This window comes from Columba livia, chromosome 3 (assembly GCF_036013475.1).
Source record: "Columba livia isolate bColLiv1 breed racing homer chromosome 3, bColLiv1.pat.W.v2, whole genome shotgun sequence".
Classification (NCBI taxonomy): domain Eukaryota; kingdom Metazoa; phylum Chordata; class Aves; order Columbiformes; family Columbidae; genus Columba; species Columba livia.
This window is the reverse complement of record NC_088604.1, coordinates 60,518,717-60,545,164: the sequence shown is the minus strand read 5'-3', so window position 1 is coordinate 60,545,164 and position 26,448 is coordinate 60,518,717. Positions and strand designations below refer to the sequence as shown.

General features: G+C 38.4%; 1 protein-coding gene across 20 annotated transcripts; it reads left to right on the top strand.

The window, feature by feature from the left end:
* On the top strand, positions 1-26,448 carry BCLAF1 (BCL2 associated transcription factor 1). 20 transcript variants are annotated; one of them, XM_065057080.1, is made up of 14 exons: positions 23-229; positions 7,459-7,532; positions 8,643-8,730; positions 9,582-9,705; positions 10,562-11,467; positions 12,927-13,598; positions 13,714-13,883; positions 16,609-16,714; positions 17,650-17,734; positions 18,442-18,617; positions 19,771-19,951; positions 23,449-23,595; positions 25,728-25,937; positions 26,076-26,448. In XM_065057080.1, the coding sequence occupies exons 4-14, from the start codon at positions 9,602-9,604 to the stop codon at positions 26,079-26,081; spliced, it is 2,763 nt and encodes a 920-aa protein (XP_064913152.1). In that variant the 5' UTR covers positions 23-229; positions 7,459-7,532; positions 8,643-8,730; positions 9,582-9,601; the 3' UTR covers positions 26,082-26,448. The 20 variants fall into 20 exon arrangements, 18 of the variants coding, with proteins under 18 accessions (XP_064913164.1, XP_064913159.1, XP_064913152.1 ...); XM_065057090.1 differs by having other exon boundaries at positions 25-229; positions 13,452-13,598; XM_065057078.1 differs by lacking the exon at positions 23-229 and adding an exon at positions 458-684.

Here is a 26,448-nt window from a genome sequence, read left to right as displayed (position 1 = left end):
GTTCTTCGGGCACCCTTTTCGGAAGCTCGGCGCCGCGGTGTCGCCCCCGGGCGCACACCTGCCGCAGAAGGAGCTGCAGTGAAGCACCGCTGCTGCGCGGCCGCCCGCCCGCTGCCTGGGAGCGGCGCCTGCAAATGCCGCTTGATGGTGACGCGCTGCGTGGGCCCCGCTTTACAAACAAGCCTCTTCAAGCAGCTCTTGTGGATGGATGCGCACCCGCCCTCAACAGGTAACGAGGCAGCGGCTGGGCCGGGGGAGGGAGCAGGCCCGTTGGGGCACTGCTCAGGGAAAGAAAAGGCGACAGCTTTTAGTCGCGGCGGTGCGAGCGGAGATAAGAGCTGCAGCCGACGGGCTACGAAGCCGCTGCCGCGGGGCAGGGTTAGGGGACGTGTGGCCAGGCCACGCCACTCCCCCAGGCCCGGGGGCGGCCTGGGTCGGTCACCAACCGCCATCTTCCTTGCGGACCGCTACCCAAAACCAAGATGGCGCTCAGGCGGTGAGCGGAGCCGGTGTTCCCCCGCCCACGGCGGAAGTGACGCATCCACGGCGGCAGCCGCCCCCCACTCTCTATGCTAGTTTTTTTTCTTTTTCCAGTTGGGCCTCACGTCTCTTCTCCCGGCCAGACGGGAAATGGCCGCCTAGCCGCGATAGGGGAGCGGGGTTGCCGGGAGTTCCGTCCGCCAGGTGAGGAAGAGGCGGAGGTGAAGGGGCCGCGGGGATGTTTTGGGGGACGGTGGTGTGCGTAGCCGCGGCCGAGCCGGCCCCGGGGCGGGGGGAAGATGGCGGGAGGAGGCTGAGGGGGAGCAGCCCTCCCCACCCCCCCCGCTTCCCGCGGCGCTCGCGCCCCCCGTACCGCCTGCCTCGCCTCTCCTCCCCTCCCCCCGCGGCCGCGCGGTGCCCGCGCGCCGCGCCGTCCCGCCCTCCCCCGCCGCGTGACCTGGGCGCTGCGCAGCCATTATCCTCCGCGCCCCCTCCCCGCGTTAGCCCCACAGCGACGGGCCCCGCCGATCCCCCGGGACGGGCCGGGCAGCCCGGGTCCCGCTGCCCGTCGTCACCGCCCTGACGCGGACAGCCGCCGCCGCTTTCGGCGGGAGTCGGGCCGAGCCGTCGTCGCTCCTCCCTGGGCCTGGACGGCGCCCCGGAGAGCGAAGGTAGAGAAGGAAGGGGCGGCGGGAGGCGGCCGTGGAGTTGCCTTGTGCTGGTTCGCCGCTCCTGGGAGCCCGCCGCGCTGTGGGGCGGGGAGGTGGGGGGGGGCGCGGGGGGCGTGGAACGGGCGGCCTGCCCCGTTGGGCCTGCACCCCGGCCGACCTGGGTTTCCAACCTCTCCGCCCGCCCTGTGGGGGCCAGGCCTCAGGGGATCGCCGAGCCGCGCCGCTGACGGGAGTGTGAAATCTGCCCGTTATCCTTGCGGGTGTGACTCCGGGGAGGGAAACGGTGCTGAGGTGAAAGAATGCTTCCCGGTATTGGATCAGCCTTTGCGCTCGTTAGAGGAACTTCCCTTCGGGCATGACTGCGGTTCAGGCGCTTGTGACTTAAACACTCTGCTCCTGCTTGTCTTCCTGCGTCTTGACTGCCCTGTATAGAAATGCCTACAAGAGCCGGTGAGGGGCTGGAGTGGGTTTTATGCCCCTTGCTGAAAAGAGGTTATTATATTCCTGGTGCTGATCATACCTTGGTATACAACCTTTGTGGGATCTTGTCCTTTATTCCTCATTTGCTTTGTAAGCCACTTACTCTTTGCCTATAATTTTCGTATGAAAATTAGATTGTTGTTTGTGTGTCACGGTAATCCTTTACCAAGGCAGTACAACTTGTCGTCTGTTTATCTCTGACATCAAAGTTTTACCTTAACGATGGCAGTTAAATTCTACTACAGAAAGACCCGAGGGCATGCAAAACAAAGGAGGTTTTGACACTGTAAGTAGCACTGCTTTATCATAAATACATAAAATCATCCCTTTGAATAGTTGTTGTCAGTGTGGGAAGGATTGGCTAAACAGTGTGGGATTCCAGGAAAATGCTGTCTAGCTGTTGTCTTTCTCCTCCTTTCAGCTGTTGTCTTTCTCCTCCTTCCTCATCTTTCTCCTCTCTGATAATCATGTTGCTTTAGATAAAAGCAGGGAAAATAAGGGGTAAAGGCTCTGGCTCTGAGGTGCACTCCAAGCATGCAGCTTCTTGTGGCAGGGGTGGTAGGAATTGCTTCCTCCTACTCGTCCCTTTTGATGTGGAGTGACAGGCTGTGCTGAATGGCAGGAAGATGCTTAATGTGTTACATATATTGTTACTTGGGGCCTGATTGCCTCTCCTCTGAGCACTGTTTTCATGGCTTGAACAAGGCTTTAGTGAGCCTGGCTCTAAGGAACAGTTGCTTGGGTGGAGGCCGTGGCTGAGGCCTTGCGGAAGGGTGAGCTGTGGGGAGAACGTACCACAGGGAAAGGTGTGTTGCCGCTGGTGACTGAGAAAGCTTCGGGTGATCGTAGGAATTTAGAAAGGGTCAGCAGGGAGCTCATGTTTGGAGCTAGGGTGCAGGTGTTAGGATGGATTTGATTTGGGCTTGTTGTCAGGGAGATATGGTGTTATAAGGGTATGAAGAATACAAGAAAATATTTGAAGTTGGTTTACAAGTAGTGGAGACAGGTGAAAGAAACTATCAAAGTAAGCCTTTGGGTTACAGCTGTATTCACTTTATTTGTGCAACAGTTTCTCCCAAAGATATTCTCAAAAGTGTGTTGTGGCCTTGTTCATTTTGCTGGCACTGGCCTTCATACAGCCTTGTGGTAAATGGGATGTGTGGGGTAGTGTGGCTAAGTCAACTTTGTCTTTTCATCCAGAGTAGTTTTATTCTGGATTAGGTCACTGGTCCAGCTCACCAAGCACCTATATGAATATGAATCTTGGAATGAATGAGGGAGGGAAAATAGCCTTTTCTGCAGCAGTATGCTCATAGCTTATTGCAAAGAGACTGCAAACCACCGTTTGTGTATGAAAACACAGTGTTTAAAACACTAACCAAAACATAAAAGAAATGGCTATTCCTCTTTGTGTATTGAAAAAATTCTTAGAAAGAGTCACTTTCCTTTCTGTTTTTTTTTGTTTGTTTGTTTTTGTTTTGTTTTTTGTTTTTTGTTTTTTGTTTTTTGTTTTTTTTTTCGGTTAGAGGAGAAACATGCTTTTGTTTGCCGATAGTATTACATAAAAGAACAGCTGTCAATCATATGATAGTTTTGCAGAGCTGATTTTTTTTGTTTGGTGCTCTTTTTTTACTTAATTTGCAAATATTTTATATTGTTTTCTATAAAGAAATGAATGAATGTATGTTTTACTGTTCCAGTTGACTTTTCATGCTGTAGTTCTTATGTGTCTGTTTTGTCTTTGTAACTGTGTATATATGGTATCAAGATACCATTATATAACAAGAATGTATAATGGGGGAAAATATGCTTCCAAGCTCTAATTTATACATTCCAAGTTAGTTTGGGTAAATTTGCTATGGTATTTTAGTATTTGTAGGATTCTAGTAATTGATGATCTGAGTGATAGGAGATTACAGTCACAAATGAAATGCATTCTGTTCTTATTTGTGATGTGCTGCTGTTAAGCTTGTGGCCATTAAAAAAAAAAAGTGGAGGGATGTAAAGAATGGATAAGAAAGCATGGCAGATGTACAAGAACTGAATAGACGCATTACACTACTGTCTCAGTAAGACTGAATTTCTTTAATTCAGTGTAGGTATTATGAGAGAATACTACAAATTCAGTGAGATTTGTTGAAGACTGTCCTATCCCCTTTTGTTTTGTCCTGGATGTATAATCCTAATTTATTTTGAAGCCTGAATCTCTGAATGAAAATGCATTTTGGCAACAGCTTGTGAACTACTTTAACAAGATTTTGACTTAAATCTTCCTGACATCTTTCAAGTAATGCTTAAGCAAGAGAGGTGTAGACTACTAAATAACTATAACTGAAGGATAACTAAAATAATGAAGCTAAGAGGAAGCGGTGTTTTGCTAGTGTAAGTGGGGATAGCTGTCTTAAAATGTCTTCAAAAACTTTAAAAATGGCTCTACAGATATATTGCATATTCAGTCTGTGTACTCTGAGAAAACTTAAACTTCAGTGATGGAGTAAAGACTCTTAAAAGTAATATGTAAAAGGAACTGGAAGCAGTTCTCTTTGTCCATTTTTCTTTTAAACACAGCAACATTTACATCCTTGTTATTTTGTTGCTTGCTGTGGGATAGACCTGATTGTGATGTGTATAGTTTTTTTGCTTGATGGTCACACTTGCTGGCTGAGACTGATTTAAGACACCCGAGATCCTGCTGTTAATGTCGTTAAGAAACTTTCATTGGCTCTCTTTGGTCGTGAATGTGACTCTAGTATCTGACAGGTACTGGACTATCATTTTTTTTTAAATGCCCAGGTTTCTGTGTTAAAGTTGTCTAGGGTGGGGTTTTTTTTGTTTTTTTTTTTTTTGTCTGTGTGTGGGTTTTCGTGTTTCATTTTGTTTGTGTGGGGTTTTGGTGTTGGGTGGTGTGGTTTTTTTTGTCTGTGTGTGTGTTTTTTTTTTTTTTTTCCTTTCCACTAGCTGCTTGCAAGTACGGTTAAAAAGCTTAACTTCCAAATTTGCTGCTGCTGCTAGCTTTGCCAAGCTGGTTTCAGGGAAGCTTTAAAATTGCAGTGCTGCCAAAAGAAGCAGTCCTGTCTGGCTGCAATTGCAACTCGTCTGTGTTGGCCCAAATGTTTGTGGGGCTGTGTTACGAATGACATCGGAAAAAAGTAATTTGTATTGAAGCTAATCCAGGTGGTCCATATATTTGGTGATCTAATTCACTATATGCCTGCAGAAATACTTGTGCTGTGGTAAGGAAGGATTCGTGAGGAATGTAAGGAAATGAGAGATGGGCTGTTTCTTTAAACTAGTGTTGCCAGCTTATTCTGGTTTAAAGCACAGTGAAGCTATAGCAGCTTCATTTGTAATATCCAGATTTTCTAGCACAGTGAAATGGTTGAGAGCCAAGCATCTCTTTTCCTATGTTTAGGGCAGAAAGCAAGGACAAATGAAGCTTGAGTTGCAAAAAGTGTGTGGATTACAGCCGAGGTGTTTCAGGCATAGGCCACGTTCATAGTAGTCATGGTCCTCTCTTAAAAATGCTTGGTGTTTAGTGATGATGTCTTGTACCACATCCTTAATATGCACCTTTGGCAGACTCTGGGTCTCTTCTGAAACTAGTCCAGAGATAAACTTCATGCACTGAAGTGAGAGAGGCAACTAGTCTCTTGATTTAGTGATTTATGTTGTTGTATAGCAGCATACGATTCTTAGCACCTCTTTTTCATTGCCTTTTACTACTGTGCCCTTACTTGACACGGTGTAGCCACTACAGACTGACAAGGAGCACTCTACAGGAAAAGGCTGTGGGTGATTTTATTTGATACCATGAAACAATATTTTATAGTTGTGATACGTTCAGAGGAACGTGTATGTTTTCTGCAGAAGTGTAAAGCATGTATATGCTTACTGTTACAAAGGAACAGTTTTCCTACTCATCTCTTTATCTGCCACTATTCCTCTAAATTAGTTTTAACAGAGGTTAGTAAAATTTTAGATTCTTGCTTATTTTGGGAGTATTTACACAGACAAACCTTTATTCAAAAAACAGCTATGTAGTCTCTTCAGTTCTGTTCCTAAGTATGAGCATTGTTTGGAAAAGGGGGTTTTGTGTCAAGCTTTTACTTATTACAATTAAATAGAAACAAAAGCTGAAAATAATTGAGGAGTCTTTTTTCAATATTTAAGGTTTTATATTCCAAACTCTTTTTATTTTAAAATGTGAGATCCATACTTTTCTTAAAAAAAAAAAAATAGAAGGGTATCAAATATATATTTTGGCTGCCGGAATTGGACATGGTATATCCAATGGCTGTTTAAAAAAATAAAGAAGTGTGGTTACTTCTCTCTTTTGCCAGTTGCTAGAAAAGATTCCTGAAACTGTGCAGAACTGACTGTCAGAGTTTGAGCTATAGTGATTTAAGATCCTGTCTTCTGCATAGAGGTTTTAAAGGTGATGCAGTTATCTTGTTCTATATCCCAAAGATCTAAAGACTTGGCTAACTTAGGATTTTGGATTTCAGCTGACACCAAGAGATTGTTTTTAAAAGTCAGAAGTAGAGTTGATTTAAATATTGATTTAAAATCTTGAACTGAACTTAAACCATTTAGCTGAAGTTTGTATCACTTTTTCTGTGCTAGACTTCTGAATACCTTAACTAACCTTTGCTAGCCAATACCATCTCACCTGTTGTCTAGACAAGATCTGAAGTGGTCCAGTACACTACCCTGTTCCTTCAGAGGCTCATGCTTGCTGCTGCTGAGAAATAAAAACTTAATCTTATTAAGCATATATTTTGTAGAAATTGGAAACCTCTTGGTCACTAGTAGTGAATGGTAAGTGGACTTTTGAAAGCAGTATTTCTTTTAGATGAAGAAAACATTGAAAACGTCTGTGAACAAGTGTGAAAGTGTCATTTAGGAGCAGTGGATGTCTTACAGCTTTGGCTTTAATGAATAAATTATTGAGATGCAGAATTTCTGGGAGATCCTTTCTGTCTGTATTGAATTAGGACAAAATTCTGAGTTGCTTGAGTGAAATTGGAAAGTTTGCTTAATGTTGAGCCAGACTACAGATGTATAAGCAGTTTTAAGGCTTTGAGGTAATTAAAAGCTGAAGCCAGTGACAATTTTGTACTTTCGAGACTTGTTTAATTATAATGATTATGCTTTGTTCCTGTATATCTGTGAAAGAGCTTATTTTTGAAGGAGGAGATGTTGGTTATTTAGTTAAACTCATGTATGTATGCAATTTAAACAAGAAGATATAAGAGAGTAATGCTTGTATAAATATTGCAGAGAAACCTGTTGTCTTAAGCCCTCATGCCTAATTTTTTTTTCAATGAAGGTAGCACCAGTTAAGTGCAAAGCTGTAAAGTTCAGACTGCTCTAAGAGTTTGCCACTGTCCTTTTTGCTTCCTCCTCCTGACTCTGTTCTTTACTCCATAATCCAGCTCTGGCAATTGTTTGGCCCTTCATTAAGCCAGTTTGATAACCTGGCCATATGGATGTGATTCCTGGGTATCGAGAGCCTGCTCACTGAAGGACCCGAAGGGTGTCAGGGCTGTTGTGAAGGCGAGGATAGTGCGTTATACAGCCCTGTAAGCAAGGCTGAAGGAGGAATGATTATGTGTGGAAGGGAAGCATGGTTTGCCCCTTGGCAGTGGCTGGCTCTTGAGCTGCTCCAGTCCTAACATGCAGCTTCACTGAGTCCAACAGAAAATTTGGCGTTCCTTATGTGTTGTCTTTTCATGATAAGTTAATTTTTGAACCCATTTAAGCAAAGGTATTACCTGCCCTTTAGTGAGAGTTGATACCTTTGACAGTCTCTTTTTCTATTCTATAGGGATCAGTATTGCTGAAAGCAGAAATAGAGAGTTTTGAAATAATTGCTTTGTTGGAACCAACTAACCGTTTGAGGTAAGATTAACTTAATTCTAATTTTAAATGTTCTGATTGAATCCAACCATTTAAAATGAGAATTGATTTTGTTTTCCTAAATTTTATATGTGCAATAAGAAACTGAAATATATAAATCTTTTTGAAAATTGCATCTCTGGTGAAGGTCAACTGTTGTACAGTATATACATACTTGCTGCACGTAGAATGAAAATGTATAAATGTTTTTGAATACAGGGAAAATAAAACAGAGTTCCTGTAAAGCTGAAATTGGGTTGTATTATAAACTTACTGTGCACCTAAAGTTTGGTCTGAAAATTACTTGTAATAGAAAAAAACAGAGGTCTTTTTTATATCACTCTTGCAAAATTGGTATGCCTCATGTCTTACAACAGTTTAAAAACTCTAAATTTATGTTGCCTGTGAGTACATGGGCCTAAGAGATAAGATATTTTCTGTGAGTTTAATTGAACATAATGAATTAGAAGCCATCTTCTGAGTATAGGTTATGTAAATTTGCTTTTTAATGGAAGGAGCCAATAAAAAAACCAGCATTCAACATATTCTTCTCCAAGGTATATAATTTTTGTTCTTATTTAAATGGAAAGCTAGTTTAGGTTAAGATCATGTATTTGCTGGGTTAGTTTTAGATGAGGTTACAATCTCTTTGGGGCTGTGTGAACTGTTGTGCTACTGCGGTGGGGAAAGTTATATGGGGCATGAGGGACCAGTTGAGAGGGGAAAGTTTGGTCTGCTTTTTCTTTTTGGTTTGCTTTGATGTATCTAGAATCTCTGAAATTTTCTCAACTTTAAGCTCCAGTGCTGTTTATTTGTCCTTACATAATTGAAATATCACCCAGGTAACAAGAAAAATTATATAAAGTACCTTGTGACAGAGAGTGCTTGTTGTGTTGAGTTTGTATTTTCAATACAATAATTTTAGGCTTTTACACTTTTTTGCAGTACAAAAGCTAAATGTTTGTGTTTTCCATTTTTTGTTTTAATTATTATTAAACAATGGTAATTATAGAGATTGAGCATACAAAGGCCTGAAAACATGTAGTTACTTGTTCACAGTTTATATTCAGGTTGTCTAATGTGACCCTTTTTTTTTTTTTTTTTTTTTTAAAGCTGAGCATTTTCAAAAGAACATGGTAATGGGTCAAAGTTTTTATTAATTAAACTGGGGATTTTTAGCCAATGATCTGAAAAGAAAAAGGTGTGTATTTTTTTATGGTTAGTACTCATTAATTCTAAATATTTATTATGACTGTACGTAAGAAGAAGTAGTTATTATGAGTTTATTTTCTTTCAGGACTCACTGCTATAGAATAAATTGTAGTTCTGTAGCTTAATTTGAGCTGAAAAATGTTGAATTATGTTGTAAGCCATATTATTTAACAAGTTGTTAAAGTCTTTAAGTTGGCTGTGCATTTTACATGTAGTTTAAAAAGCAAAGCTAGCCTAAAAAGATGCAGAGTGGGCATATTGACCAGTGCAAAATTTGGTCAGAGTGATTTAGTACATGTGGTTAAGAGAAATAATACCCCTGGCTGAAACCAACAACTGCTGGACAAAACTCCTCAGGGCTTTTTCTTTGCTTATGCAAAAAATGCATTGTAGGGGACTATAAAGTCCTTCCACAGAAGGATTGGTGCATTGAAAATGCAAGGGAACTATAAATCATGCAAATACCAAGAACTTTGTTTAAAATATATTGAAATGTGTAATTGTCCAGACTCACATTATTTCTTGCCTTAATTTGCAGACTTTTTTTTTTTTTTGTTGCTTCAGCTCTCCTCCTACAGGACCAGTTTGAAATTAAATGTGGAGAACCTGTTATAGTTTCAGATAAACTGCGTGTACTGTAGCTACATTAAATTCTTTAAAACGTGGTTGGGCTTTTAATATACTAATCTTCCAAGTTATTTTGTTTAGGAAATGCTATACTTCTTTCTAGTATTCTCACTTTAACATAGAAAAATTTTGTTCATTTGTAATTTACATAGACCCTAAATAGTCACTTAACTTTTTTTTTTCTCTCTCCTTGCTGCTTTTCCTTTTGGGAAGGAGTATATCTACTGGGAAAAATGGGTCGATCTAACTCTAGATCACATTCTTCAAGATCGAAGTCCAGATCTCATTCCAGCTCTAGGTCAAGATCCAGATCCCATTCTAGAAAAAAGCGATACAGGTAAATTGATGTCTTACTGCATGAAAACTGGGTTTAGTATATTAGTTTTTGTCTGGAAATCATTTTTCACTTGCATGATCCTCTGGTGAAGGTGGGCCTGGGATCTTATTTCATTTTAGGCAGTATGTAAATTCTGCTTTGGGTGTAATTTATGTTACTTTGATTGTTTAATACTTGGCTGTTTTTTTGTTTTCCTTTATCTAAAGATAATTTTAGAATGCTAATGGTTCTTAGTGATTTGTGGCTTGATTCTTCCCTCTCCCTTCGCGTGATGTTTTCTTTGTCTAGTCTCTTTCCCTGTGATTTGTTCTGTATTTCTCATGCAGCTTTTCAGATCTGGAGTAACTTAAGGCTTCAGCAGATAAGCTTTGCTGTGTCTTGTCTTCTCAGTTGCCTCTGGCCTTTTCCTCATCTTTCTTACTAGTGGACATTACCATCTCCTTTGAAAGAAGTGGCTGAATTGAATGTTTACTGCCTTTTCAGCTGCCGTCCACAGGCTGGCATGTTAAACCAGGGGTCATGTAACTTCATGTTCCAGGCTGTGAATTGTGGTGGCAGAGGAACTGAGTCCTGTGCTCCAGAATGATTATAATCCTTAATAAAATGGCAGGGTAGGCCGCTGAGGCTGGTAATGTCTTAATCATGTGATGCTGAAGTCTAAGTTTCACTGTCCTTAGGAGTATAGACATGTTTATTATAAACCTTCGAGACAGAAATAATAGAGATTTTAGAAGTTACTTTAAGACTGTTAGTCAGCTTCCTTTACTGTTCTGACTGCATTTGTGAAATCAAGCATTTAGTGCCAAGGCATTTTGTTTTTAATTGTAAAATATTAATGTTTGCTTTTTAATTTTAGTTCTAGGTCTCGGTCAAGAACATATTCACGATCTCGCAGTAGGGATCGTGTTTATTCTAGAGATTATCGCAGAGATTACAGAAATAATAGAGGAATGAGACGTCCCTATGGTTACAGAGGAAGAGGTAGAGGGTATTATCAAGGAGGAGGTGGTAGATACCATCGTGGAGGTTATAGGCCTGTCTGGAACCGAAGACACTCCCGAAGTCCTAGGCGTGGCCGTTCACGTTCCAGAAGCCCAAAACGAAGGTCTGTGTCTTCCCAGAGGTCCCGGAGCAGATCTCGTCGATCTTACAGATCTTCCAGGTCCCCAAGGTCCTCTTCATCTCGTTCTTCATCCCCATACAGCAAATCACCTGTCTCTTCCAAAAGACGTGCGTCTCTGGAAAAGCAGGCAAAGAAAACTGAAGGGGCTCCTTTGCAAGATAGCCCTTTGAAAAATAAATCACAAGATGAACAGAAAGATACATTTGAACATGACCCATCAGAGCCTCTTGATGATTTTAACAAGTCAGCAGCAGCTTCTGGCGACATTTGGCCTGGCCTTTCAGCATATGATAACAGTCCAAGGTCACCCCATAGTCCCTCTATTGCCTCCCCACCTAGTCAGAGTTCATCTTGCTCTGATGCCCCTTTGCTTGGCACAGCCCACTCAGCAAAAGACACACCTCAACATTCCCATTCCATTCAGCATAGTCCGGAGAGGTCTGGCTCTGGTTCTCTTGGAAATGGTTCTAGCCGTTATAGCCCTTCTCAGAATAGCCCATTGCATCACGTCCCTTCAAGGAGAAGCCCTGCAAAGACAATCCCATCACAGAGTGCTCCCCGTGAGGAGGCTCGAGTGCGGTCATTTTATCCTGAGGGTGGTGAACAGGAAGCTGCAAAAGGTGGAAAGTTTATGAAAAGGTAAGAATTAAATTATAAGCCTAATGTTGCCTTTAAAATTCTGAGTTTTGACAAGATCATCACTGTGCCTTGGGAAGTGCCATATGGAATACTATGGAGTAAATATTACTAATTTTAGTCTCGTTGGAATTTAGTTTGAAACATGCCTTTTCCTCCTAAGATATATCAAGGCCTTTGCTGTTGGATAGTGGAGATAGGGTCCTGTATCCCTGAGGAAAAAATGTTTTGTGCTTTTCCTTTACAGTATACTTTGTTGTATGCCATTTACTGTTAAGAAAACTCTTAATTGGAGTAGTGCATCAGACTTCATTGATAGTGAATTCTGTTCTAGTAGTTTAAGATATTAATGCTTTTTGTAGTTTGAAGTGCAAATCTTCTGGAAGTCTAAAAATGCAGATGTTGTGCAATGATTTCTTTGTTAACACAAACAGCATCCGTTGCTAATTGTGTGGTGCAATATGACACCTTTGCCTTGACTTGCATTACTCATGAAAGAGGGTAGGTCTTAGTATTATTGGACCATAATTCTGTTGATGCAAAGGACAACATCTTTGAAGTTGAATACGTGTTTTCCAATTAACTTAAATCTTAAATTTGCTCTTAAAATGTTTGATATAGTAGTATTTTTTAGAAGTCGTAAAGATCTTAATAACATTCAGCGGTTTCTTTATAATGTGACTTGTACTTCAGTGAATTTCTTACAAAATGAATTCTTGAGCACAGCTTCACTGTGCTATGTAGGTTTGATTGTAGACTTTTAATTTGTCCAGTCAGTGATTCATTGTGAAAAAAATACTGCTTAGAAGATCAAAAATACAACTTCCTCTGGATTAGATGTATTAGAGTTGGTGAATGTATCAGGAGCTGTATGGAAATAAGCACATAGATAAGGCAGTGGTTGAAGTAATTAATTGGTGTGTTTCTGTGTTTAGGAGAGCTGCTTTCTAAAGGTTCCTTGCTTGTAAACAATACAGCGAATTTATTAAGCCTGTGTCAGATTTTAGGATTGTCTTAAAAATGTGCAAGATCATGAAAACCATTTACTTCTTTTTATGGTACTCCTTTAACTTTTTAACTGAAAGTAGTACGACAATGAATTACAGTCTGGATTATCAAATTTCTTGTGAATTTGATGGAAAAAAATGACTGGTATAAGAGAATGTAAAACTGGGTGCCGGTTAAGAAAGAACAAATAAAAGACCCAATAGCGTTTTTTATACACTCAAGCAGAGAATTTCTAGCTGTTCTACAGAAAGACATTATATTCTTCAGTTGCCTCCAGTGGTACCGTACAAACAGTACGCTTTGTATGAATGGTGTGTGAAGCATTGCATGCTGAAGTTTAATTGCTCAGAGGACTGTGTTTTTTTCTTGATATGGGATTGACAGAAAAGAGGGATGCAGGTGAACTGGAATGAATGCAATCCAGAGTTACCAGTCTCTTCTTTGCTATCCACAGGTACACAGATGAAGAGTCTAGAGTATACCTGCTTGATAGGGGTAATACCAGGGAGAAGGAGGCCCAGAAGGAGAGAGGATCAGAAAAAGGGAGGACAGAGGGAGAAAGGGAATGGGAGGAACAGGAAACTTTAGATTTTTTTGTTGATAAAGAGACTGGGAAAGAAAAGTTTAATGACTCTGAAGGGGAGGACACAGAGGAGACAGAGGATTACAGACAGTTCAGAAAGTCTGTCCTGGCAGATCAGGGTAAAAATTTTCCTACTGCATCTCACCGGAATGCTGAGGAGGAAGGAGCCAAATACAAATCTAAAATATCAGTCAAGGGCAATAGAGAGAGCGATGGATTTAGAGATGAGAAAAGTTATAAGCTTAAAGAGACTGGCTATGTAGTGGAAAGGCCTAGTACAACAAAAGATAAGCACAAGGAAGAAGACAAGAGTTCTGAGAAACAAATGATGAAGAAAGAAAGTCAGTCACCTGAGCAGGTAAAGTCTGAAAAGCTCAAAGAACTCTTTGATTACAGTCCCCCTCTACACAAGAATCTGGATGCGAGAGAAAAATCCACCTTCAGAGAGGAGAGCCCACTTAGGATCAAAATGATAGCCAGTGACTCCCATCGTCCTGAAGTTAAACTCAAAATGGCACCAGTACCTCTTGATGATTCCAATAGGTAAATTATTCCACTTTACAGTGGTTCTCCACCTGCCTGTGGTGTCATTCATCTTTATTTAAACTAGTGGTTTCTTTTTGTGTGTCTTTTTTTTTTGTTATTGATGCATTTTTAGACCTGCTTCCTTGACTAAAGACAGGCTGCTTGCTAGCACACTTGTCCATTCCGTCAAGAAGGAGCAAGAGTTCCGATCCATCTTTGACCACATAAAGTTGCCACAGGCCAGCAAAAGCACGTCAGAGTCTTTTATTCAGCACATTGTGTCCTTGGTTCATCATGTCAAAGGTATGTATTCAGTTTATTGTACCAAATACACATCTGACAATTTCTTTTAAGCCTGTTTGCTATCTCTAGTACATGAAGATTTCAACCCTATTTTCATGTTGATTTATTTAGTCATGCTTTCTTCCTTTTGAGGTACACAACACAGAAAAAGAATTAGAAAAATAATAGCCACAGAAGCTAGTGTCAGAAACCCCCAAGCAATGTCAAGCATAATAGCAGTTATACTGTGTTTCTGGATAAAATTTTGAGTCTAAGTAGCATATCAAGTTTGAATTTTTGTAGTGCAGTTTAAAACATACTACTTCAGTCAATCTTATTTAGTTTTATTTTAATGACACTAACATACAATCGTATATTAAGTGGTGCAATATGGGTTGACAGGTGTCTTTTGCTCTGTAAATACGATGACATTTGTTTTGGAGCATCCCAGAACTCATTTCCAGGTTCTTATTAGAATAAATTTTTGTGTGTGTGTGTCAAAATAATAAGATTTAAGAAAAATTGCACTTAAAATTATAGTAAAATACGCTGTGATATTTCATCTTATTCCCCTTTGGCAGTATTGTAGTGCTGGAGCCAGGAATTTCACTTAAAAGAACTTGGCAGTAGATAAATAAGTCTCTATTAAATTAATTATAGACTTAATTATTTTCTGATTTAAAGGTAGTAGCTGTGGCTTAATATAAACACCTCCGAGCCCCCAAAAAACCTGCCTCCCTTACCCCCCACCAAAAAACAAACCCATACTATTGATTTATTTTATTTAAGTCACATATCTTGTCAAAGTTTTCTCATGGAAAAATAGATAATTCCTTAAAATTCAGTGAGGATATCTGGAGAGTTCTTTAAATGTGTGGTTTTTTGTTTTGTTTTGTTTTTTCTTCCCATAGCATTTATTTTATTTCACTGGGTTGTTGTCTCATTCTTATGTACTGAGATAATGTGAAAGAATTTGCTTGTGAAAATAGTTTTGCCATATCATCATACAAAGTGGGAATGTGGAGATGTTAATTAGGTGACCAGTTTTAGTGTATCTGTCTGTAAACGTTGTTTTTTAAGATGCTTTAGCTTCTAAAATTGCAAGAATTTGAGTGCTAGAAGTATGTGCAAAGATTCCCTTAAAAGCCCCATTTTTTAGCAAAATTCATATTACTAAGGCCAAATGACTTCCTGTGTTTTGAATTACTTATGAAGAAAGTAATAGTCAACAATAATAGATTATGATAATGTATTAGATTAAAAAAAATTCTTAGTAGGATACCTGTTCAGCGTATAATGATTTTTGTTGTGAAAGTATCTGTTTTATTGATATGTAAAGAGATTTAAGGCTCAATCCAATGAGAGCTTGTGTAAGTTTTTGCTTGTATGGTGCATATGTAGGCTGTAGGTGAAATAATATTCCTGAAACTCTCTGTTTTCTGTAAACGTTTGTATGTTAAACAAATACCTGGTAAATGTAACAGCTTAACAGCCTGTCTGGTCAAGTTACTAGAATATGTACAGTTATGGTTGTTTTTGAAAGCAGAACCTCTCTTTAAGTTTCAAATTGACTGTTGTCTGTGATCAGAATTTAGTAACTCTCTTGACAAATTGAAGTTATGTTCATTATTGGTGTGATGCGACCAGTCTGAACAGCTCTTTATTAATGCAGAGCTGAAAATGCCCAGTGATGTTTTCTTTTTCATTATAACTAGGTCCTGGAATGTGTTTTGAAATGGCAAAATCCATGTTACAAAAGTAAAATAGCTGTTGAAAGATACAGATGCCAAACAGGCACAGTTGAACCTTCTGTCTTCCTGGCAAAAATGGCATAAAAACAGAGTTTCTAGATCAAATTCCTGTGTTTGATGGAATTGTGATTGAGGCACTACCCTTGTAGTGGCCGTTTCAAGTTTTAATGGTTGGTTATGAGACAAATACTGGATGCCGGGCGGTAAGTTGATACAGATGTATGTTGACCTGTTAAGCAGATAGCTTGCTTCATATGTAACATTTCATAGCTCATGACTTTATGTATTTCTATATTACATTTAAACACATTTGTTGAGCTGGTTTAAAAACTGAATTTTGCTGTTGCTAGTTTAACTGTCTCTGAAGGAAAGAGAAAATTTGTCAGAGAAATTGTCAAGTTTGCCAAGATGCCAGATGCTTAAATGAGTTTATTTATATATAGGTGTGTTAATTGTCTTGGATCGTTTATCATCACAACTTCAAATCAAGAAATTGTATTCTTTTAAGAAATTACTTGTTAGGTCAGTCATGTAGTTATTGAAGCATACATTACTTAAGTGTTTTCACTGAATTAAATTTTAAGTTAAAAATGTGATGAATAGTAAAATTTACTTATTGCAAGTATTCATGACTCAAAGTGACTTCATTTTCTCTTGTGGGCAAAGTATAAAATAACTGTTGAGAAATGGCTTCTTTCTAATGCGTTAGTTGAAAATGTCATTGAAAATGAGCAAGTCCAATCAGTAAATGATGCTTGAATTAGATATAATACAGTCATGGCATATTTATAAGTAGACTTGCAGTGATGCTGTGCACTGTTAATTTGTTTGGGTTTCAGAATGTGTAAATATAGGGAAAACACCACATTTGCTTGTCCTGATAAATTTATTGAAAATATTATGGTTTTGCCTGCTACTTGCCTTTCTGTCGAGAGCAAAATACCTGTCAGTTGAATTAAACTAATGAATCAGTGTTTTTCTGTTGTAACCAACAGAGCAATACTTCAAGTCAGCTGGAATGACCCTAAATGAGAGATTCACTGCGTATCAAAAAGCTACTGAAGAACACTGCACCCGGCAAAAGAGCCCAGAAATACATAGGTACATGTTAACTGCATAGGTAGATACTTTGTGTTTCAAATAAGTGCTTGCTAATATTTCTTCTGAGAACCCCAATTATTTTTTCAGTCTGTACTGAATTATTTGTCAGTTTCTTGTGAAAACAGAAAATACAAGAAAACCCCACCAACACTGTCTTTTGTCAAAGAGAACTTGGATATCTGAGCTAAGTCTGACTTAATCTATGGCTTTCTAGCAGATGTCTTCTCTACCTCTGGATCTCATTTGGGATATATTTACTGTCCTCACATGCAGTGCTCAAATATTGAGGGGCATATGTCTTGAAGATGAAAAGAAGCCCCATACATGCATCTTTATTCTTCAGTGTGAAATGTTCCATCTCATATTACTTTAGTTTTTGTGTGTGTTAATTTACAGCATTTTTTTTGCTTAAATCTTAGAGCCTAAAAAGAAGGTAGGCATGCAGGTGTAGTTTTCTGATCATATGCTATAGTTTTATGATGCTCTGTGCTGCATTTGTGTTGCATGTGAGGATATATTATCTTTGTTTTCAGTATCCAACTTTATAAGTTTTCTCAACTGTTAAATATTATTGGCTTTACAGCAAACTGTCGTGGTGTTGATGACTTCTTGGGGGGATGGATTTTCAACTGGCTACATATACTGATCTTTTGAAATAACTCATTAAACATTTTTTTATATCTTCAAAGCTGCACTTAAAATGTGAAAATGCAAACTGCCTATTTTCTGTATTTGCATTTTTAGCATACTTGACACAGAACACAACCGAGGTTTTTAATTTTTGGTCTGCTTCTGTATTCTCATGTTGGGGCTTAACATAAAAAAGTTTGTTCTGCTGTAAAAATGCCTTGTTTCTCAGTTTTCTGTTGAAATGCCTGAGGCCGTTAACAGTCACATACATGTGTGGCAAGACACCACTTTTATTTTACATTTAGGAGGATTGACATCTCTCCAAGTACTCTGAGGAAGCACACCCGTTTAGCAGGTGAAGAGAGAGTCTTTAAAGAAGAAAGTCAAAAAGTAGGTTCTAAGTAAACATCCTGGCTGTATTTCCTAACTTAATTTATTGTGTTTCCCTTTAAATCTGAACTTTAACTTTGTGTATACAAATACAAAGATAACAAGTATGTATTGTATCTGGAGTACTTGCATTTAGAATATTTTTTTTTCTATTGAGTAAAACATGTTACCAGGAAGCCAGTTTCTATAGCATGATTTTGCTATGTTGATAAAGTGGCATGTAAGGTCAAGTGTTCTCTCACCTCGCCTTTGTTCGTGGACATCTCTTGACCAATTTTGTGGCTCTAAGCTACCCAAGGATAAAGAATAGAAGAAGAAAAAAAAAGTACTGAGGTGGTCAGACAGTGGTATGGTTGAATTGTAAAGGTGCTTATACTCTGTTAAAGACAATTCACCAGAAGAAATTAATACTTAAACATACTCCCAAACCATGTATTATGGTCTGTCTGCATCAAAAAATAGATATCCTGTTGGCTTGATGGGAACGCTTCTTTGAAGATGAAATTGCTTTGCGGTTTTCTTAGATCCAGCCATTGCAGATAAAGGGCGTTCACTTCAAGTCCATTTGTGTGTTGAAGAGTTTGTTGAAAAATAGATAAATACATCTCACTTTTTTGAAAACTGATGCACAGTTTGTCTTTTCATTCAGATTATCTTCTGGAGGTTTTATTTCAAAATTTTGTTCCAAAATATATATTTGTTTACAGGGAGATAAAAAATTAAAGTGTGATTCTACTGATCTTCGGCATGACATTGACCGGCGTAGAAAAGAGCGAAGTAAAGAGCGAGGAGACTCAAAGGGTTCCAGGGAATCCAGTGGGTCAAGAAAACGGGAGAAAACTCCAAAAGATTACAAGGATTACAAATCTTACAAAGACGACAGGTAAATATTTGAAGTCCCTATATCGGTTTTTAGCTTCTAATTAGCCTTTTGTAATTGTAAGCTTAATTGCTTTCAATTTTCAATGTATAATGGAACATTTAAATTTAAACAATTAAAATTATTTGTTTTACAGCAAATATGTATTATCTGTCTTTTACACGGCTTATGGTGGATGAGGACAAAAACTTTGGAATAGCAAGCTAACACTGAAAAAAAAAATGACAAATTAATCTGTCCTATTATCCAGGCTACATCAGGAGGTTGGACTTCAATGCAGTACATTTCTATAAACAGTTTGTGTAAGAACTTTGGTTCGTTATGCTTGATTCCGCACTTTTTCAACTCGTAACACCCAGAGTATGAGAATCTTACTGATACTTAGGTTTTAACATGGGTGAGAAGGGGAATTTTTGGTTTTGTCTAAAGCTAGTGGGCTGTTTCTAAGAAAAAAATGTTAGCATATCTCAGTGGATACTGTGTAGCAGTGGTAAGAGTTACTTCAGGTATGACCTTCCTTTGAATAGAATATTAAAAATCTTGTAAATTGGGTCAAATTAGTACCACTGTGGGGGTTACTAAAAGTCTTGCTGTAGGATATTTTCCCCCTGCTTTGTACTTGGATATACAATGAATTTTTACTTACGCTTCCTGTTTCTCATTCACTTTCTGACTTTGGTATCCATGTTATTTTCCCCTGCCTAATTCCATACAGCCATCTATGTAGGGAAGCCCACACTAAATCTTCTCAGTAGTGTGCAAACTGAACTATGTAAAGTTACTGTAAAACTTTGCCTTGAGGATTTTCTTCTGTTCAGTTTCTGTTTTTCTGCCTCAGAAGAAGGGCAGAGCTTAAAAGTAACAGAATCTCTTCAGGGCATCAAAACCTAGAAAAACTGTATTTGCAGTTTGCAGACTGCTGCTTTCCAAGTCGCTAGCAATAATATACTTTTAAAATGTGCATTTAAATGTGTAAGAGGCGGCTGGAAAGCGGAACTATACTTCAAATGTAACAGCTGAAATATGTAACAGATATGTGACTTTATAACCAGAAGGGGGATGGTTTTACATAAAATATAGACACCTTATAGTATAGCATGTTATGGACTATCTATCACTTTTAAAATAGCACAGAGTGTATATTTTTATTTTTCAGTAAACAAAAAAGAGATCAAGACCGTACCCGGTCCTCCCCATCTTCCTCTCCATCTTCTTCCTCATCGAGTTCTCGAGAAGAAAAGGATAGCAAGAAAGAAAGAGATGAAGAGTTCAAAACCCACCATGAACAGAAAGAATACTCTGGTTTTGCAGGAGTCAACAGGCCAAGAGGCACCTTTGTAAGTTACTCTCTTACTCTTCCCCCAAAATTACAAACACTTGACTAATAGCATAACATATGTAAGTGTTGCAGCGATTAACGTTAGGCTAGACTTCTTTCATAGTAGTGGTTCTTGAGTTCTTTTATGTGATGTACCAAACCTGAAAAGTTGTTTGTTTTTTTTTCCCGGCACCGACCAATAGTGGTTAATTGCTGTATAAATATGTGTTAGTATACACAGTAGAGACCCTGGTGTAAGGATGGGAAGAATGATTTCTTGCGTATTCCTTGTTCTTTTGTAATTTTGTTGTTTCCTGACAGGACCTGAAAATTTACCTTTCTGTAAAAACTGAATGTTGCGATCTGTTAGTTAGCTCCCTGCACCCTGTTTTTCTGTGTCATTTTCAGTTTAGTCTTGCCTTCCTTTGTGTGTGATGCCTGCAACTTGTTAAATAAAGACACAAAATTAAAAATATACCTCAAGCTTGAAATGGCTGTACTGAGGAGATAGTATACTTGTTTTTTAGTGTTTCTTTAATTTAATTGGGAAATGTAGAAGCATTAGTAAAGACTAGAAATGAATAAAGGAGGCCTTGAAAAGATAAGGAGCACTTAAACAAACAAACAAACAAAAAACAACACCATAAACAAACTAAACAAAACTAACAAACCGAAACAACAACAAAACCCCAAAACAAAATGCCCAAAAGTAGAAAGTTCAATGTTTGGATGGGGAGAAAGCATCAGACTTACAAATTGGGTAGGAGTAATTTCATACTTTCACAGTAATTTCTTCATGTAGCCTGTAATTAAGACTAAATAATGCTCAAATGCATAGTTTGGTATAAATGTACACTGAATTGTTTGTAGTAGGGTAAAAAAACTACACAGAAGGGTGTCTGAAATGCATGTGGGGTGTACAACACTTGAGTTAAGGCTTGAATCTTCCATCAAAAACACTGTAGCTACTTAGAAGAAAATTCAGAGTTCAAAATTTATAACAGTAAAAATGCATCATTTCCTCCTTCCTTGTTATTTTTTTTATATAATTATATTAAGGAACAGCTATGTGACTTGAATGTATAAATGCTTAGATGGTATAGGCATCAAACATGATAATACGAGCACAGTTTCTAGCTGTATAAGCTACCGGCACTGAGTAAGCAAAAATATCCCCCATCCCCAAGAGAACTGGTTGAAGTAAACTTGTAATTGGTGGAAGCCTTACTGCTTTATAAAACCAGATTGTACATGTTGTGAAAGAGATTCCACTTAACATCAAATTGGATATGTAGTAGATGCGAATTGTAAATTTAGTAGACTTTTACTAATTTAACTACTGGTGACTGCCAGTTCTACCTGTGCAATATTAACTGGTTAATGTTTCCTAATAATATAGGTGGTCACACACAGACTTATTGAACAAAGTGTGTCTGAACCGAAGAATCTAAATAGGCCACTGTTGACTCAGATCTTCTCTTTAGGGATACAGCTTGGATAGTATTGAAACGTACGTGCTGGCTAGTGTAGGAATGTCCTTGTAATTCAGGCTAATAGTGGCTGTGTTCCAGTAAATACTGCTTTAATTTTGAAGTAAATGTTTTGGTTGTGAATTGTTCCAGGAGCAGGAAGACCTGAGACACTGAGAGAGCATAACTTGCCGAATATAGGGGCTTTAGTGAAAGCTAAGCTGTCTATTTCATGTTAGGTTGGCAATGATTTTTCACTAATGCTGATAGACTATGCTTAATTCTAGCCTTCTTGTACGTAAACATCATGAATAGTTTTGAAGTAAGAACACAGAAATAAGGTTAAGAAGGATCTTTTAATGACACTGTCATTAATATCTAGCTCCTAAAGAACTCTGTGTGTAACAGTTCTGTGTAAAAGGTGTTTTCTTTTTCTATAGAAAATGTACTCTGTCCTTTTTGTGATGGTCTTTGCAGTAAGTAAGCCTGTAAAGATAACGTGCTTCTGTATTTCTTTACTGAAAGATGAGCTGATGGGTAGAGGAGTGCTAATACAATGGTGAGGAAAGTTCTAGATATTTTTCTTAAAGGGAATCTAATAATAGGACCTAATGCCAGGAAATGCTGATCTTGTGTTGTGGGGTGGGTATTCTTTTCTATTTTTTCTTTTTTCTTTTCTCTCTTTTTTTTTTTTTTTTTTCTTTTTTGGTGGTTGCTGTGCTTGTTTTGTTGATTTTTGGGTTTTTCAATCCTGTTGTGATTTTGTCTCTACATCCTTTCCCTTCCCACTATGTGATACTGCTTGTTGTGCCCTAACTTTGTAGAAGTTTTAAAGCTAGTGGAAGTAAAGCATGTAGTATTTCCTGTCTTGTACAGGTTTTTTCAGTTGATATTCTGACACTTTCCATGTGATTCTCCAAGCAATTTTTTTCTTCCCTCCTTTGCCTACAGTAGGGTAGGTCTTATGAGCCTTTCATGGATTGTTTTTCGGTCTGTTTGATTTCAGAGTGGGTTTAAAACTGTCCAGCATAAATTCTACATTAGAAATATAGACGCTTTGTGGAAGCCAGTGTACATAATACTCCTCTTTCCAGTTAGTTAATTATATCTTGCTCTGGTCTAGGTTTATGAAACATACTTTTAACAAATTAATTTCTGGCCATACTTTTGTACGGTTGCTGTGTCTTTAAGTAGACTGTTTATGGAAATCGTGTTCTGCAGTAACTGCATGTTTTAGCAGTCTGTCTTCCCAACCTAACCTTTCTTCTTGCCTTGAATGTAGGATATAAACTCTTGTTTAATGTTTTCTACAAGCTAAAATTATGTATGCTGAGGGAACTGTATGTATTATACTTACTATATTCCAAGTTAAATATTTTCTTTATTGCTGTGAGAATTTATAGCCTAACATTTTAAAAACCTGTTAATTCATTATAAAGAATATTTAAGACATTACTTTTCACTTCAAGTATTGCTACTTTGTACAGTACATATGGTTGATTTTTTTCTGAGTAAAGAATTTGCTCACCTGAAATTTAATTTGGCCTAAAGTACATTTCTAAATCTCAGTTGCAAATGTTTGAGTCACACAAAGTAGATATACTTACTTGAAAATGGCATTGTTCGTATGTATTCTAGGATAATTTTCTTATAATTGGTATGACTGACTCCATAAATGACCTTTCCTGCTGACAGTTTTCTCCCTATTTCAGTTCAGTTTTTTTGGTTTTGTCTGTGAACAGCTTCAGAAGCTTCTTCTGACCTGTTGTTGCAACACACCAGTGTAGCAGCAGTCAAAGGACATTTTTTTGGTGGTTGTGGGTGAATTTATGCCAAGAACTCAAATATGTTTCATTAAGTTTAATAGAATAATTATTTCAAAGTGAATGACTGAATATATTACTTAAAGTAATATGTAAATTTGAAAATGGTTTTACACTTCCAAATGCTGTAATTAAGCACAGAAAGAGCATTTTCAGTAGTTGAGAACTTGAACTCTTCTTTGTGGCTTTATGTAAATGAATTAAATGACATTTTGGTTAATCAGTTTCGAATTAGGGGCAGAGGAAGAGCCAGAGGAGTCTTTGCTGGAACAAATACTGGTCCCAGCAACTCAAATACTACTTTTCAGAAGAGACCGAAAGAAGAGGAATGGGATCCTGAATATACCCCAAAAAGCAAGAAATACTTCTTGGTGGGTGTGGAGAACTCAATGTCTTATGCATGCTTTTGTTTTTTCAAGCTTTCTACAAGTGTGGAAGTAGCATGCATGTATAGTCAGGGACTTGAGTTATGCAGCCATGGGAATTTCAGCGTGGTTGTAGTGCCTGGTTCTGCTTTGCTTGTATCTTTCTGCAGCAGCCTGGCAATAACTGGGGCCTGATGGAATTAATCTCCAAGATTTTCATCAGTGAGTGTGAAAGAAGGCAGACTCAGGCTAAAATTATTAAAAAATAAATTTTAAACCAAAAAGCGTTGTACTGTGTTTTCCTGGATTTATGTCTGTATGGCATTAAAGCTTTGTCTTAGATTTGTCTAGAAGTCTGCAAAAGCAGAAGACCAGGAAAAGCTGACAGTATTTGTGGATGTATGTAGGATGACTCTGATATTAGCAGTCCTTCTGTTCTTAGTTGAGTACAGTTGTGACAGTCGTAAGAAAATCACCTTAGTTTTCACAAAATCACAGAGTGTTAGAGATTAGAAGGGACCTCGAAAGATCAGCTAGTCCAAATCCCTGCTGGAGCAGGAACACTTACATGAGACTATACAAGAATGTGTCCAGGCACGCTTCCAGTGTCTCCAGAGTAGGAGACTCCACAACCCCCCTGGGCAGCCTGTTCCAGTGCTCTGTTACCCTCACTGAGAAGAAGTTTCTTCTCAAATTTAAGTGGAACCTCTTGTGTTCCAATTTGAACCGATTAACCGTTGTCCTACCATTGGTTGTCACTGAGAAGAGCCTGCCTCCATCCTTGTGATACTCACCTTTTATTTATTTGTAAACACTAATAAGGTCACCCCTCAGTCTCCTCTTCTCCAAGCTAGAGAGACCCAGCTCCCCCAGCCTTTCCTCATAAGGGAGATGCTTCACTCCCTTAATGATTTTTGTTGCCCTGTGCTGGAGTCTCTCCAGCAGTTCCCCATCCTTCTTGAACTGAGGGGCCCAGAACTGATGCATTAACACCCGCGTTTACAAGAGGAGGAGTGTGGATGTTGTGTAGTGTACTGAATACGTAGCCTCTGTTCCATTTGATTGCCTTAATAATGCAGACTAAGGATATTGTTTCACAATTGAAAAATGTTAAGTAGTGAAGACTAACTAGACCTTCTCCTGTAGCTATGTAGTTTGTCACAAATATGTTAGCAGGTGGTGTAAGAGATATTGCAGTCCCAATTGAGATATTTATAGAAGTTTTCCCCACATATATGAACTTTTCTGATCTGTAAACATAGAGATGTGATAATCTATTAATTAAGAAATTCTGTGATAGCTAGAACAAACAACTATAGCTACTAAACTTCTTCCTCATCTCCAAAAATGTTCTTAAATTTTAAAAAAGCACCCTTTAACTTGTAATACATAATTGTTAATAAACTACTCTATATAGGTGTATGTGTTTAATAGTACAGATTTCTTTCCAAATCACAAGTAAAAAAAGCGGGTGTTGAAGCAGGTATACCTTATAAATAGAAACTTTTTTTGTATTAAATAATTACAGTATTCATGCAGTGAACTGTTAGAAGACTTATCAGACTGTGTAAGGCTATATTGGGTAGCAAGATAGCAAACTCTTAACTTACTAAGCAGGGAAACTCTGTTGTTTGTTAATGTCAGATTTAAACAGTTTAAACTTCATTTGCCCCATTGCTCAGGTGAAACAGAGTTTCTGAAAACTGCCATCAATTATCGTTCCTTAAGTATAAAGAACTCTTATCTCTGCATTAAAGTAAAAATTAAAAAAACACCACATTGCTAGAGCTTCTTCCTTTAAAATCACAGGCTTATATTTTTCATCAAAACCGGTGAGCAATTCTTTCTTCTGACTGAAGATGAGTGACAGTAACTGATTAGTTACTCATATCAGTTGAGCAGGCCCACAGCTAGTAAGGGCTCTTAAAACAATTTATTGTTGTGGTTTTAGTTATAGGATCATGAATTGTATGCTTCACAATATATTCTATAGATTATGATCTGAACGGGTAAAAGTTCTGTTAAGTTTTTTGTTTGTTTGTTTCTATGTATAGTATAAATACGACACAGAGTACTAACATTGAAGAGGTGCATTTAAGGGATGTTCTAAGCTTGTTCTTTGTCTGGTATTATTGTAGCATGATGACAGAGATGATGGTGTGGATTATTGGGCCAAAAGAGGAAGAGGCCGTGGTACTTTCCAGCGTGGCAGAGGGCGTTTTAACTTCAAGAAGTCAGGTAGCAGTCCGAAGTGGACACATGACAAGTATCAAGGGGATGGGATTGTGGAAGATGAAGAAGAAACGATTGAAAATAATGAAGAAAAGGACAGACGCAAAGAGGAAAAGGTAAACAGTTTAGTGAATTGCAGATTAGACAGTGTATTTTGCAGTATCTGAAGTAATTGTGTGGGGGGATCACTTTAAAAGGTTTTGGAGTTTGGTTATTAACAGTTTCCAACAAAACTGTTTTCTTTCTTTCCCCAGGAATAACCCTGGAAGAAAGTTGTAGCTGAAAGAGCAGCTCTTGCACCACCCACACAACATTTTTAATATGTTTTTTTGTTGTCAAATGAATGTAAGCATTTTACTTAAATTTTACTGTTGGAAAGTAGTTTAGAGGGATCGTTTTTGTTTTAAGCCTTTAGAAAAAAAATCTTGATATAGTAAACTATGTTAATGATCGTACAGGTAGAAAGTAAAATATTTGTAACAACTTTTAAGAAATTTTACTGTTTGTTATATGCATTGTAATTCTGCTTTGTCCAAATATATGGTCAAGTACAACTCTAAAAGTTTTGATTCTCCCCTATGTCTGTGTTTTATTCTGAAGTAAACTTACAGCTCTGCACACCTGAAA

What these genes read in the sequence shown, in the direction of transcription:
- BCLAF1 (XM_065057082.1), top strand. Translation starts at nt 9,602, where the DNA reads ATGGGTCGATCTAACTCTAGATCACATTCTTCAAGATCGAAGTCCAGA. An exon ending in CTTGGTTCATCATGTCAAAG is followed by an intron (nt 13,884 to 16,608) that starts GTATGTATTCAG and finishes TGTAACCAACAG; the next exon opens with AGCAATACTTCAAGTCAGCT. An exon ending in AAGAGCCCAGAAATACATAG is followed by an intron (nt 16,715 to 17,649) that starts GTACATGTTAAC and finishes TTTTACATTTAG; the next exon opens with GAGGATTGACATCTCTCCAA.